Below are 14,390 nucleotides of genomic sequence, written 5' to 3'. Positions count from 1 at the left end.
ATGGTGAAAAGTAGGTATAGTTAACATTTAGGAGGTAGAATTGATAGGACTGATTGAGTTGGGCAGGGGTGAAAAGGAGAAAGGCAGCAAGAGTGGTGCTTATTTCTGACTTGAGAAGGGAGGTGAATAATGGGGCAATTCATTGTGAAAACGATGTGGGAGGGGGAACAGGTGCTTTTTCTTTGCACACGTGTATGTGTAAGGTAAGTGAGTTCAGCTTTGTACCTCCTGAGCATAAGGTATTCTTGTATTGTCCAAATGGAGGTGAATAGTAGAGAGTTAGAAATGGAAATATGGATTTTGAAGTGAAGAGCCTATAAACAAAGTAGTGAGAAAGGGCCAAGAGGTGTCATTATTAGCGATTCTAGTAATGAAGGATAATCAGAGAAAGTGGAGTTTCCACAGAGCCCTGGGAAGAAGTGCAGGGCTCTGGAGGCTCTTGGCCTGGGCTGTCAGATGCCCTCCAGTGACACAGTGCTCTGGCTGCTGAAAAGTGCCCCTGGGATCCATTGACACCATTTATTGGTAAAAGTTGAGGACAGTTTTAGTGATGCGGTGGGAAATGAACCTGGTCTGCAGTGGGTGGGTAGCTGATGGGAGGGAACGCGAGGTGGGAAGCTGGGAAGCGTGAAGACTGGGGGCGGGCGAGGAGAGTGAGGAGGACAAGGGCCGGAGGGCGCCCGGGACCAGAGGGGGGGGGTTGGGTGCTTTTGCTTGTTAGGTGGACAAGACACAAATCCTCACCTGCTCCTTCCTATTCCCAACTAAAGAGGGAGAGGTTGAAGATAGGGAGGAAAAGGAGTACTTGGGAAGCAGGGGGGCATGGGATCCAGGATCCAGGAAGCATGATTATTCTGAGGCCTCAGGAGGAAGGATGGGTGCCTGTGGGTAGAGGTATTGGGTGGATTTGGTGCCAGGAAGCCCAGGGAATCCTATGAAAGCTTCTCTTTTCTTTGTGAAGCTAAGAGATCAGATCATTTGCTAAGAGGCAGGTGTCTGGGTAAGAGGCTTGAAGGGAGTGGTGAGGATTGAAATACCTGTGCTGGAACATAGGAGGGACACCTGAACGGCAGTGTGGAAAGGATTGCCGGGCAGCAGTGAAGGCTTTGCTGAAGTATGAGATGCTGACTTTATGGAGCCATGAATCCACAAGGCTTTGTTATTTTTATTCCACCACTGTTAGCAACCTGGGTGTGGTTATAGAAAAAATTGAGCTAGTGTGTTTATCAGGCTTTGGGGTTTTTCTAGGCTGCTGTGACAAAGATAGGATATTGAGGATATTGGCAAAGAAATGTTGAAGTGAGGGACCAAGAAATATATGCTGGATTTACCGAAGGAGGTGAAGATGGTGGGGGTATTTACATAGAGGGAAAGTGATTAAAGAACTGGAGAGTCAGTTCAGTTGAAGAACAAGTCTGGGGGTTTGTCTGTGTGAAGAAGTGGGAAAGTGGGCACTCTGTGGGAAAGTGGGCTTTCTGTGTTCCTGAGTTCAGACGTGGTGATGACATCCAGACTCTGGCCCTGGGGTTGGGTGCCCGACGTGGAGCAGAGGCCAGGTTTGCGGGGAAGTGAGCGAAGCTGAGAATCGGAGACACCAGGATACTGGCTCGTAGTCGTCACCCCTAGGATGGTGGCAGGATTTGCCGCAGGGAGATAGACTCTGCTGCCCAGAGTTAACTGGTGAGGGGTGAGCCACTTGGAGGCCAGTAGATGGCGGCAGAGAAAGCATTTGCGGGGCAAGTAGCGGTGCTTAATGTCAGAAGCCTCAGAGGAGGGGTTGTAACACGAGGGAGGTCATTGACCAAAGACCACGTTGGTTTTTTTTTTTTTTTTTTTTTTTTTTTTTTTTTTCTGTGGTACGCGGGCCTCTCACTGCTGTGGCCTCTCCCGCTGCAGAGCACAGGCTCCGGACACGCAGGCCCAGCGGCCACGGCCCACAGGCCCAGCCGCTCTGCGGCATGCGGGACCCTCCCGGACCGGGGCACGAACCCGCGTCCCCTGCATCGGCAGGCGGACTCTCAACCACTGCGCCACCAGGGAAGCCCCCACGTTGGGTTTTGACGTGGAAATTCACGTGGCTCTGTGCCGTGAGGACCAGTGGGGGTGTGGGAACGGGGGAGCCTCCCCCCGAGGGATAAGGGAGAATCATTGTCATCAGGAAGAGCTAGGTTAAGGACAGAGGGTAAAGAGAAAGGTTCCATGCAATAGACCATGGCTCTAGAATGCATTGCCTGTGGAATTAGGGGTTCCAGAGGGCACCCATTTGAGAGGGAACAGTTATGGGAGTTTGGTAAGTGGCAAACAGTCACAGGGACACTGTTGGCGGTGACAGTCCCTCTGGGAGCTGTTAGAGCCCTGTTCTGGGTACACTGAGGCTGGTGGCGGGCTTTCTGTTGGCCCCAAACCTGAAATCCAGGAGCTGAGGGCAGCCGTTAACCTCCACCTCCTCCCAGGGAGGGCTGGGCAGCTTGCTGCTGGGCTTCGGGAGACCCTTTAGGGCAGTGGTGGGCTTTCACGGCTTTCATAGGCTGTATTCTCTCAAGCTTCATTTGGAATTTTGGAGATCTTCTGAAGCTCTCTCAGCTCTAAGCTATAATGCCCTATTTTTTTTTTTCCTAAATTGAATTATGTAGCTCGTTTTCACCACGCTCAGGTGTTTTATACCTCTCCTCAGCTGGGATCTGACATTTCGTTGCTTTTAATTTGGGTTCTTGTTATCTAGTTGGACTCTCCCATGCTGGTAACCCTTATCCTCATTACCTGAGATTTTATCTGAAGTCAAGGCTCGGTTTTCAGTCACTGTCTGCAGCGCGGACAGCTGGCTAAACACTGCAGGAAAGATTGGTTCCCAGTTCCCCTTTCTGTCCACTCTCCTGACATGGGGCAGGTTTTCAACAAGAGGTGCTTTTCAGGAAATGCTGTGCCAAGAGACCCACGTGTTCGTTTGCTGACAGCAGGGTGGTTAGACACTCGCTCGGCACCTTAAGAGCCGCAGGCCGGTTTGAATGTAACCCCCATCAAGTCTCCTTCCACCCTGTTAAGAGTGAGGACATCGAGTTAGGAAGGTGGCCGCAGAATCTGGGTCCTGTGAGTTCTGACCCATCTCACTCAGAACATGTATTACAGTGTCATGTCTCCTGCCTCTCACTCATCAACAGTGCAGTGTGAAAGGGAGCCACCGGCCAATGTGTTGGAGCAGAGTATTACGGAGAAATTAATTTTATTGTTCAGTTACCTCAGTAACATCTAAAAATACCTCTTTCCTTTTTTTTTTTTTTTTTTTTAGGAAGAAGTAAGTCTAATTTGGGCTGGACACCTCTTCATCTGGCCTGCTATTTTGGACATAGGCAAGTGGTCCAGGATCTGTTAAAGGTATATGTATGGCTTTAATTTTTAAATAAACAAAATATGGCTATTATGGAAATTATAAATGTCTTGGAAAAGCTATCTGGGCCATGATGCATAATGGCCTGTTCAAAGCAGTTGCTAATCACTTAATTGTTCTTTGCTAAATACATGAATTAGGGTAGCCTGACTAATTAAAATTCTGTTTTTTCAGTCGTTTGATTTTTACATCATTGACTTTTTAGAGTTGCAAAAATGGACATATGAATTAATGAAGATACTACGTTGTTTTTTGAGCATAGTTAAAAAAATGACCAAAGCACATCCTTTGTAATTAAAAAATAATGTCAGAATCTCTTAATGCGCACGGTGTAACTTAAGAACTCATATTTCTCAATTCTGTGATGAATAATTTCACACATACTGATATTTCTGAAATTGGGTTTCATCTTAAAATTGATCTGGTGGCCCCAAACCTGAAATCCAGGAGCTAAGGCAGCCCTTAAACCTCCAGGTCCTCCACCATTTCAATGGTGGCATCTTTTTCGTTTTTTTTCCCTTAAACTCATTAAATTAAATTGGTGGAGAAAATGTGCTATTTTATTCAGAGACGATTCTCCTTTTTTTCAATATGAGTGTTTCTAAAGTAGAGCAAAGGGGGTATATAGATTTTTAAAGAAAAGTAGCTTTTTATTTTCTACCTATCAGGTAGATTTTTACTATAAGCTTACTGTTTTACTGTGAACTGAACTTATTGTTAGTAGTGACAACCAGTCAATATTAACAATTATTTTAATTTTTTAAATATTTAATATATTTTTAGGGAACTGTTTTCACCTTTGTATATTTCTTGTTATGTGGAAGATGCTTAAAGCTTTCATGTTTACTAGGCTGGTGCAGAAGTAAATGTATTAAATGACATGGGAGACACACCACTTCATCGGGCTGCCTTTACAGGACGAAAGGTGAAAAACATTCTCTGTTCAATGTTTGCAAGTGAAATATTTGAAAGAGCAGTCACAAATGTTTTCTCCTTATAACCCTAGGAATAGCAACTGTGAAAAGCCACAAAAAATGTATAAACCAGCATTTTGGGTTAAAAGACCTCAGGCTTTTAGTGATGGACAGTGAGGTCAAGTAGGAAGGTCATGGAGACTCCACCCTCGTGTCCCTGATGGGAGCTCATTCAGTCTATGCTTGTGTCTTCCAGGGATGGGGAACTCCTGCACCTTCTTCATCTTCTTTTTATTTTTAAAACAGCTTTATTGGGGAATAATGTACATTGCATGAAACTCACCTGCTCTAAGTGTACATTTCAATGATTTTCTTTTTGTACATTTGCACAGTTGTATGAACACAACCACAGTCTAGTTTTGGGACATTTCCATTCCCCCAGAAAGTTCCTCGTGCCTGTTTGCATTCATTTCCTGCTTCTAGCCAAGCCTCAGGCTACCGCTGATTTACTTTCTGTTTCTAGATACTTGCTTTTTCTAGAAATTTCTTATAAATGGAATCATACAAACATTTGTGTCTGACTTTTTAAATTTAGTATAATTTTGTTAAGGTTCCTCCTTGATGTAGCATGTATCAGTAATTTGTTCTTTTTATGGCTGAATGACATTCCATTGTATGGATATACCACATTTTTTAATCTATTCACTGTTTATTGGAAAGATTCTTTCCCCATTGTATTGCCTTGACACCTTTGTTGGAAATCAGTTGACCATAAATGTAAGGATTTATTTGTGGACTTTCTGTTCTCTTCTTTTGATCTGTATTTTATCCTTGCACCAATACCACACTGTCTTATTACATTACTTTGTAATTAATTTTTAAAAAATATTTATTTATTTGGCTGCTCCGGGTCTTTGTTGCCACGTGCAGTGTCTTTGTTGCCACATGAGGTATCTTCATTGCAGCGTGCGGGACCTTTAGTTGCAGCTTGCAGGATCTAGTTCCCTGACCAGGGGTCAAACATGGGCCCCCTGCATTGGGAGTGCAGACAGAGTCTTAACCACTGGACTGCCAGGGAAGCCGTGTAATTAAGTTTTTTTTTTTTTTTTTTTTTTTTGGCTGTACGCAGGCCTTGTTGTGGCCTCCCCCATTGCGGAGCACAGGCTCCGGACGCGCAGGCTCAGCGGCCATGGCTCACGGGCCCAGCCGCTCCACGGCACGCGGGATCCTCCCGGACCGGGGCACGAACCCGTGTCCCCTGCATCGGCAGGCGGATTCCCAACCACTGCGCCACCAGGGAAGCCCTAATTAAGTTTTGATATTGGGTAGTGTAAGTTCTCCAACCTGTGATCTTTTGAAAAATTATTTTGGCTATTGTCAGTCAAAAGTTTGTGTTTCCATGTAAATTTTAAGATTATTCTGTTAATTTCTATAAAAACCCCTGTTGGAATTTTGATAGAGATTGTGTTGTCTTGAACCTGCAGATCAATTTGGGAAGAAATGCCACTTTAACAACATTGTCTTCCAATCTGTGAGCATCAAATGCCTCTCCATTTATTTAGATCTTTAATTTATTTCAGCAGTGTTTTGAGGTTTTCAGTACACAGATCTTATTCTCCTTTTGTTAAACTTCTATGCATTGTATTCTTTTTGGTGCTATTTTGAATGGAATTGTTCTCAATTTCTTGTTGCTATTATATAGAAAGACAGTGTTTATGCTGCTCTTCTATCTTGTGTCCTTGCTGAACTTGCTTTTTAGTTCTAGTAGGTATTTGTTGATTCCATAAGATTTTCTATATACCAGATCATATCATCTGCAAAATAAAGACAAATTTATTGTACTTCTTCCTTTACAATCTAGATCCTTTTTCCCCTCTTTGTTTTACTAGCTAGATTGTAGTATAGTGTTGAATAAATACAATGTGAGCAGAAATCTTTGCCTTGTTTTTTGATCTTTGGGGAATAATAGCATCTAGTCTTTAACCAGTAAATAGGATGTTAGTTGTAAGTTTCTCTTAGATGCCCTTTATTAGGTGGAGAAAGCTTTCTTCTATTTCTAGTCTATTGAGAGTTTTCTTTTTTAAATCGTGAATGGGTGTCAGATGTTTTTCCTCTGTCTTTTGAGATGATCATGTGATTTTTGTTTATTAATCTATTAATATGGTATATTACATTAATTTGGAGATTTCAAGCCAACCTTGCATTCCTGTATAAATCCCACTTGTTATTGGTTAATAATCCTTTTTATGTGTTGCTGGATTCTAGTATTTTCTTAAGGATTTTTTGGGTGTGTATTCATGAGAGGTACTGCTCTGTAGTTTTCTTAAGATGTGTGTGTCTGGCTTTGGTAACAGGGTAATACTGGCCTCGTAGAATGAGCTGAGAAATGTTCTTTCCTCTTCTGTTTTCCGAAAGGCTTGTGAAAGATTATTTCTTCCTTAAATATTTGATAAAATATTTATCAAATAAATATTTGATATTTATTCAGCACAGTGAAACCATCTGTGCTTAGACTTCCTGTGTGGGAAGATCTTAAATTACTAAATCAATTTAATTATTTAATATAGATCTGTTCAGGGTTTCTACTTCTCCCTGAGTCAGTTTCGGTTATTTTGTCTTTCTAGATATTTTTCCATTTCACCCAAGTTGTCTAATTTGTTGGCATAAGGTTGTTAATAATATTAATATTATTTTATAATTTTCCTTGTGATTTCTTCTTTGACCCACAGGTATATATAAAACTATGTTGTTTGCCAAATATTTGGAGATGTACCAAATTTCTTTCCATTGTTGATTTCTAATTTAATTTCCCTTGTGATCATGTAACTTACTTTGAATTGTGTTTTGAAGAATGTACTTTAAATTCTTTTATAATGTATTAGGAATTATTTTACAGTATAGCATTTGATCTATCCTTGAGAATGTTTATTGAGTGCTTGAAAAAAATGTAGTCTACTTTGAGATGGAGTATTCTATAAGTGTAAATTAGGTTAAGTTAGTGATAGGGCTGTTCAGTTCTCTTATCCTTAACTGATTTTCTGCTTGTTTTATCGAGTACTGAGAGTGAGGTATTGATGTCTCCAACTATTCTTGAATTGTATATTTTTAATTTTGTCAGATTTTGCTTCATGAATTTTGTGGCTCTGTTAGGTGCATATCCATTTATAGTGGGATTATGTGGGATATGTTATATGGGATATGCCTTCCTGATGTATTGACCTTTTTTGTCATTATGAAATGTCTTTCTTTGCCTTCAGTAACATTTCTTACCAGAAAGTTTATTTTGTTTTATGTTAATATAGCCAATCTAGCTCTCTTATAGTTACTGGTTATATTATGTCTTTTCCTCTCCTTTTACATTGAACTTCCTTGTGTCTTTGAATCTAATGTGTGTTTGTTGTTGGCAGCATATAATTCAGTTGCATGTTTTTATCATCTGAAAATTTCTCCCTTTTGATTTAGTTTAGTCTAGTCACATTTAGTTGTTAATAACTTTGGATTTATGTCTTCTATTTGTACTTGTTTTCTATATGTCTCAGGTTTTTTGTTCCTTAGTTCCTCATTTACTGCCTTCTCTGGTTTTTTACAAATATTCTTTAGTGTACCATTTTATCCCTTTGGATATTAAACTTTTTGGACATATTTATAATAGCAGCTTTCTACTTCTTATCTGCTAATTCAACATATGGACCCATTAAAAGTCAGTTTCTATTACCTGCTTTTTTCAGACTATGGGTCATACTTCCCTTTTTTTTTTTTTTGCATGTCTCACAACTTTTTTTTGAAAACTAGACATTGTATATAATATAATTTTAGCAACTCTGAATTCTGACTTTTTCCTCTTGAGGTTATTATTATTTATTAACTTGTCTGGCCTTCATCTGTGAAATATGGAATGTGTCTGGCCTACTGATATCTCTGCTCTTTTTTAAAAAAAGATTGTTTTAATGTTTTAGCATAGTTTCTCTTATGTACTGGCTGTTTGCATCCCCCTGAAATACATATGTTCAAATCTCAAAGTGATGGTATTAGGGATGGGGCCTTTGGGAGGTGATTAGGCCATGGTGATAGAGCCTTTGTGAATGAAATTAGTTCCCTTATAAAGGAGACCCCAGAGAGCTCTCGTGCCCCTTCTGCCATGTGAGGACAAAGTGAGAAGATGGCCATCTGTGAACCAGGAAGCAGGCTCTCACCAGACACCAGATCTTGTTGTGCCTTGATCTTGGTCTTCCCGGCCTCTGAAAATGTGAGAAATAAATCATGTTTAAGCCACCCAATCTGTGGTGGTTTTGTTATGACACCCCAAATGGACTAAATTTCCTAGAGTTCACCCCTGCATCTACATAGCTTAGTGGTTAGCCAATATTTGGGTAGAGGTTTTGCCCGAATACTCAGAAGCATAGAGCTTATACCCTCTGCTGATGGATCTGTGTGTAGGTTGGGGAGCACTGTCAGAGTTCAGTCATTTCTCACTTCTGCCTCTGCTTCTACTTTCTGCAGGGCCTTCTCCTATTTCTCCTGCACAGTCAGCCAGGAATGTATGGGCAGCTTACCTTGTCCTTTTTTGGGTCTCTCATTTCCAGGCTGTTTTGCCATTTGCCCCATGTGGTAGGCATAATAATGGCCCTCCAGAGACGTTCTCATCCTAGTCCCCAAAACCTGTGGCTGTGTTAGGTTACATGACAAGGGGAAGTTAAAGTTGCAGATGGAATTGAGGTTGCTAATCAGCAGACCTTAAAAGAGGAAAATTATTCTGGATTATCTGGTGGCCTCAGTGTAACCACAAGGGTCCTTAAAAGTGCGAGAGAGAGGCAGAAAGAGTCCGAATGAGAGGGAGGTGTGCCTAGGAGAGAATGATCAGAGAGATGCAATGTTTCTGGCTTGGAAAATGGAGGAAGGGGACCAAGGAATGTGGGCAGCCTCTGGAAAGTAGAAAAAGCAAGGAAATGAGTTCTCCTCTAGAGCTTCTGAAAGGAAAGCAGCTCTGCCAACACCTTGATTCTAGCCCAGTGGGACCCATTTTGGACTTCTGAAATACAGAACTGTCAGATAATAAATTTGTTGTGTCTTAAGCTGCTGAGTTTGTGGTAATTTGTTATACCCCCGACAGAAAGCAAATACACTCTAATGGGAAAAGGAGCCTCGTGCTGTAGATTTTTCCATTTGTTTCCTACTGAATTTGCTACTTTTTTGCTCCAAATCAAGTCATTTCCCTCTGGCAAAGCTACTGGCTTTCATTGCCAGCCCTGGTTTGGTCAGACTTCTTGGAGAGAGGGGTCGGGGTGTGTGTGGCCATAGCCTGTGGCTGGAAGGTTAAAGACTCCTGATGTTCTTACCTGAAGTTCTAGTTCCTGTTGAGTATGCCTCTCAATTTGTTGTCTTTAGTCGATATCCAGCACCATGATATGAGTAGTTTTGTAATTTTGTCCAATTTTATACTCTTTTTTCAGGATTACAATTCACAGATCTCTTTATGCCACCATAGTCAAAAGTTGCTTCACCCCTCTTTCCTGATACTGTTTTGATTATTTGAATGATCTGGTAAATTAACTATGACATAGGGTGTATTTCTTGTTTGTTGTGATTAGTAACCATAGTCTAACATACTCCCTAAAGGTTATTTTATAATCCCATAATTGGAAGATTTATGTGCATTTATCACAAGTTCAAGAATGAATTTATTATATGATTTTATACTTTTTATTGTTCTAATGATTAGATTTAACCAATTTTCATATAAATTATTATTATTATTATTATTTTTTTTTTTTTGCGGTACGTGGGCCTCTCACTGTTGTGGCCTCTTCTGTTGCGGAGCACAGGCTCTGGACGCGCAGGCTCAGCAGCCATGGCTCACGGGCCCAGCCGCTCCGCGACATGTGGGATCTTCCCAGACCTGGGCACAAACCTGCGTCCCCTGCATCGGCAGGCGGACTCCCAAGCACTGCGCCACCAGGGAAGCCCCATATAAATTATTAATCAACCCAGTAAGTGTGTGCTAAGCATGTTTGAATTAGTACATTTCACACTGTTGGGTCTATTTCTTCATATGTTGATACTTGTGGACCAGATATGGAGTCTCACTAAAGTTGAGGAAAAAATACCCATTATACTAAAAAAATAAAGGTAGTGGGTTAACTGCTGTGCTTGACTCTGGGTCAGTGTGGGGGAGGCTCAAAAATGAGCTGCAGATAGTTTAGTTTGCCTGACTCATACGTGAACTACTAAAGCTATTTTCCTTTATAGCCTTGCACTTCTCATTCTTCTCTATGTACCTAGGAGAGTTCTTGGCCATCATTTTCACATGGCCCATGTCAACCCGTTCTTGAAAGTGCAGCTCAAATATTGTCTCCATAAATTCTTTCCTGACTTCCTGCAGCTGGAAGGAGCTGTCCTTTTCCAGATTTCCCAGGAATATTACAAGCACTGTCATTCATCTTCTACCTGCATCATAGTTTATTGTTGTATGTGTCTTCACCACCACTAGATTATATTAATCTTGCTCCCAAGGAATTTATACATTTCACTTTTTTTGTATCTTCCATGAGCACAAGTCTTACTGCATAATTACCATCTGTGTAATTACCTAGATCAGTTACTTAGATCAAATCAAATCTGTGCTCAGTTCTTTGCATATCTGGCTATCTTCTTCAACTTTGAACATAAGACCATGCTAAGTTAGGCCTTAGTTTGATTTGAACATTAGCATACATGCTATCTTATCGCTTGCATTAGAAAATAAGATTTAGCTGAAGCCAAATGGTTGTGCCACATAGGCAACATTAAAAATGTATGTGCTCAGTATCTAAACATGATTGAATTTTGCAAAAGTTTAATTTCTAATTGTACTCATGAAAGGAGTCAAATTACCCTGTTCTGATGTGATCTTTTACCATGAAGATAATTTAAAATATGATAAGGTGGTGATTTAATAAATAGAATGATGAGTTGAAAAGGCATGTGGTTTGTTACAAAGCACTTTAAATTCTTATCCTTTCAAATAAATAAAATGCAGCTCCCAAAACTTTATGAGGGACCTATGGGCTTTTCTTGGTCCATTAGCGACCCCTAGTGTTCTTTAATAAAAATTACTATACCAGAATTTTAAGATATTGTATTAATAAGCATTTGTTCCTTTATTTTTCAAATGCAGCTCAAATTCTGCAGTTTTTACATCTTCTATAATCAGTTGAAAATAGGGATAGTATAGTAAATAATTGGATTGTAGTACTGACCTTTGTTTCCACTTAGTATCTTCTAGTGAGGCTGAGCATACATCTAAAATCAATGCTTCCTGTGTTCTGTGTCTCAGGAATTATGTATCTCTCACCTGGCATCTAGAAGATACATATAATCCTGGGGTTTACATAGGCTTATCTATCTTGTTCCCTAGGATACAATTTCTCATGCTTATATATTGAATGCCTTCTATGAGTCGAGCACTGTCCAAACAACTTGACGTGTTATTTAATGGAACATGACACCCCTGAAATATAGGTATAAACATTACTATTTCTTGTAGGTTGGGCTTCAGAGGAAGCAGACCGAGATGGAGGTTAGTGTGCAACAGGCTTATCGAAGTGCTAAGGGGTCACACCTGTGGAAGGAAGGGTGGCCAGAGGCTGGAGTCAAGCTGATGCTCTTAGAAGGAATGCACCTGCTGACCGTGGGGGGCTCCTGTTGCTGTAGTTGACCTTGGGGCCACAACTGAATCATCTTCTCCCTCCTCTGCTATCTGTTCTAGATTCCCCTTCCCCTTGGCTAGCACATCTGGTCTTCAGGGCTTACTTGGTGATGTGACTCAGGCCCTCAACCCTGGAGGTCTCAACCCCTGGTTATCATGCCCTTCTTAGGCCAGGGTTGTTACACTTGTCCATTTACTGTCAAAATTGGACAAGGGAACACCAAGAGACACTGAAGTGCATCATCTGCATGCGAAATGTAGTCCTCCTTGTCCCCATTGTGTATACTACTCCTTTCTTCTGATATTCAAGTTTAATTACCCCTGCTAAAGTGGTGACTCTTCTTGCCTGCTGGTCCTTTGACAAAGGAGCCTGGTGTTCAGGCATCCTTTCTCATCTGGCATATGGATCAGAACATTATTCCTAGTTGTGGAATATGCTGCCCCCGAACCAGAAGAAGCCATCCAGGCGTGCTTCCTTCTGTTTCAGGAAGTGCAAGTTCTTTACTTTGGGGGCAATGTCTGGGCATTACCCAAACCACTGAACCCCTGAGAATTTACTGACATGACAAAGCCCCTGAATTGTAAGATTGCCCACCCTCTGGAGCATATGTATCTTATTAAAGCCTTCAACATTCCACTTCTTCTTGCTCATCTGGTTCTGTTAACAGGACATCATTGGACCAGGGTGAACCAGGGTGATTTCTGCAGGTTGCCCAAATGGCTCTGAGGCAAAACTAAATGTAAATGTGTACTGTTGTCCATGTGATTGCAAAGTGTTTTCCATCTTTTTTTTTCCTAATGAGGATAGAGAAGAATATATTTGCCAGGTCAGTTGCTGTGTACTGTGTACTTAAGTAGTATTAACCTGCTCTAGCAAAGATTTCGTATTTGGCAGAGCTGCTAGAATTGGGGCTATTTGGTTGAGCTTGTGGGAGTCCACTGTCATCCTCCACGTTCCTTCTGGTTTTTGTAGTGGCAGAGTGGTGAATTAAATGGAAGTATTGTAGGGACCATCAGCCCTGCATACTTGAGTTTTTAAGGGTGGCACTAATTTCTTTCATTTCCCTGCATGTGGGATATTGTTTTTATTTATCCTGGCCAGGGTATGGGGGAGGGCAGATTTAAAGCCTTCCATCTGGCTCTTTTATACTATAGACCAAGGAAGCGATGTGAGTGTTTGCCAACATGTCTATTCCAATTTTACATTCAAGGACTGGGGCAGAGTCCTCTGGATGTGTTTGTGGACCCAGTGCATACACTGTGAGCCAGACCTGGCCCAGGTTTTATTTATTATCTCACCCCTATGCATGCCCCCTGTCTAACAGAGGGGCCAGATAACACTTCGAGTCTCCTGCATCTTGTACTTAATAATTTGTGAAATGTTTGGGTTTTCCCCTTTCCCTGGTATACAGCTACGTGAATAAATGGTCATTGGTCCCTTGGGGGGTGGTCTGAGAGATTAATGACTGTACGTTTGCTTTGGTGTTGCAGAATCTTCCCTTCCAGGATCTGGCCTCTCCTTCAATATATAGTTCTAAGTCCAAAATTGACTCAGGCCCAGAAACTGGACAGGGTATGGTGGCTTTTATTGGAGCAGCTGTCTTTGGCTTCTGACCATCGTTGATTTCTTTTGATGGTGCAAGTTGAGGTGTATTTGGAAAGTTCCTAGCAGCATGGACAAAGCAATGGACCCCGTTATAGGTGTCAAAATGCCAGAAATGCCATTGCAGACAGTTGAAGGTTTTAAATAAGCAGGCAGGCTGGTTTGAATATGGATCATACCAGATAATTTTGTGCCATGGGGGTGCCTAAAGGATACATCGTCTACCAAAGCACTGAAAAGTCACTGGTGGAAAAGGTCCTAACATCACTGAGAAACTGTTTCCATGTCCTCTGAGGTCTAGGGCTGGCTGCCATCTGGAAATGCCATTGCAGACCTGCTTCACTGATAGCAAAGGGGGTATGGGGGATGTCATAGGACCCTAAAACAGTAGAGGCCTGGGGGTGGCACTTAAACATCAGAAGCCAGGTGGCTGCAATTATGGTAATGAATGAGTGAGTTCAGATCAGGATCAAGGTCAAGAAGGCTGACCTGCAGAGAATTATGGAAATGGTTAGCAGAACACAGCATTCCTGAGGGCAAATTACATTCGCAAATGGTAGCAGATACTGTTTTCATGATCTTTTTTTTCCTTTTTTTTATTCTTTGTTGCTAGATTCAGGAAGTACTTCATATAAATTCTTGAATAACTTATTATACATTTGTTAGACTGATACTGTCCCACAGCCATGGGTGCTCAGTTCTGTTTCTTCTCCCCACTCCTTTTCCCCTTTTCCGACCGCCTCCACACTCCCTTCCACTTTCTCTCTTAGTGTTTAGCTAATGTCTATTGACCTGTCTTCAAGT

General features: G+C 41.4%; 1 protein-coding gene across 3 annotated transcripts in view; it reads left to right on the top strand.

Moving 5' to 3' along the window:
• Positions 1-14,390, top strand: part of OSBPL1A (oxysterol binding protein like 1A) — a 221,135-nt gene that overhangs the window by 14,501 nt on the left and 192,244 nt on the right. For all 3 annotated transcript variants that reach the window (XM_081252524.1, XM_081252523.1, XM_081252525.1), the window contains 2 exons: positions 3,287-3,372; positions 4,236-4,310. In XM_081252524.1, the coding sequence (XP_081108650.1) occupies positions 3,287-3,372; positions 4,236-4,310 (161 nt within the window). The remainder of the gene's footprint in view (positions 1-3,286; positions 3,373-4,235; positions 4,311-14,390) is intronic.

Source organism: Mesoplodon bidens (assembly GCF_964165515.1).
Source record: "Mesoplodon bidens genome assembly, chromosome: 13".
Taxonomy (NCBI): Eukaryota; Metazoa; Chordata; class Mammalia; order Artiodactyla; family Ziphiidae; genus Mesoplodon; species Mesoplodon bidens.
The sequence above is the reverse complement of the archived record's forward strand: the minus strand, read 5'-3'. Positions and strand labels throughout refer to the sequence as shown.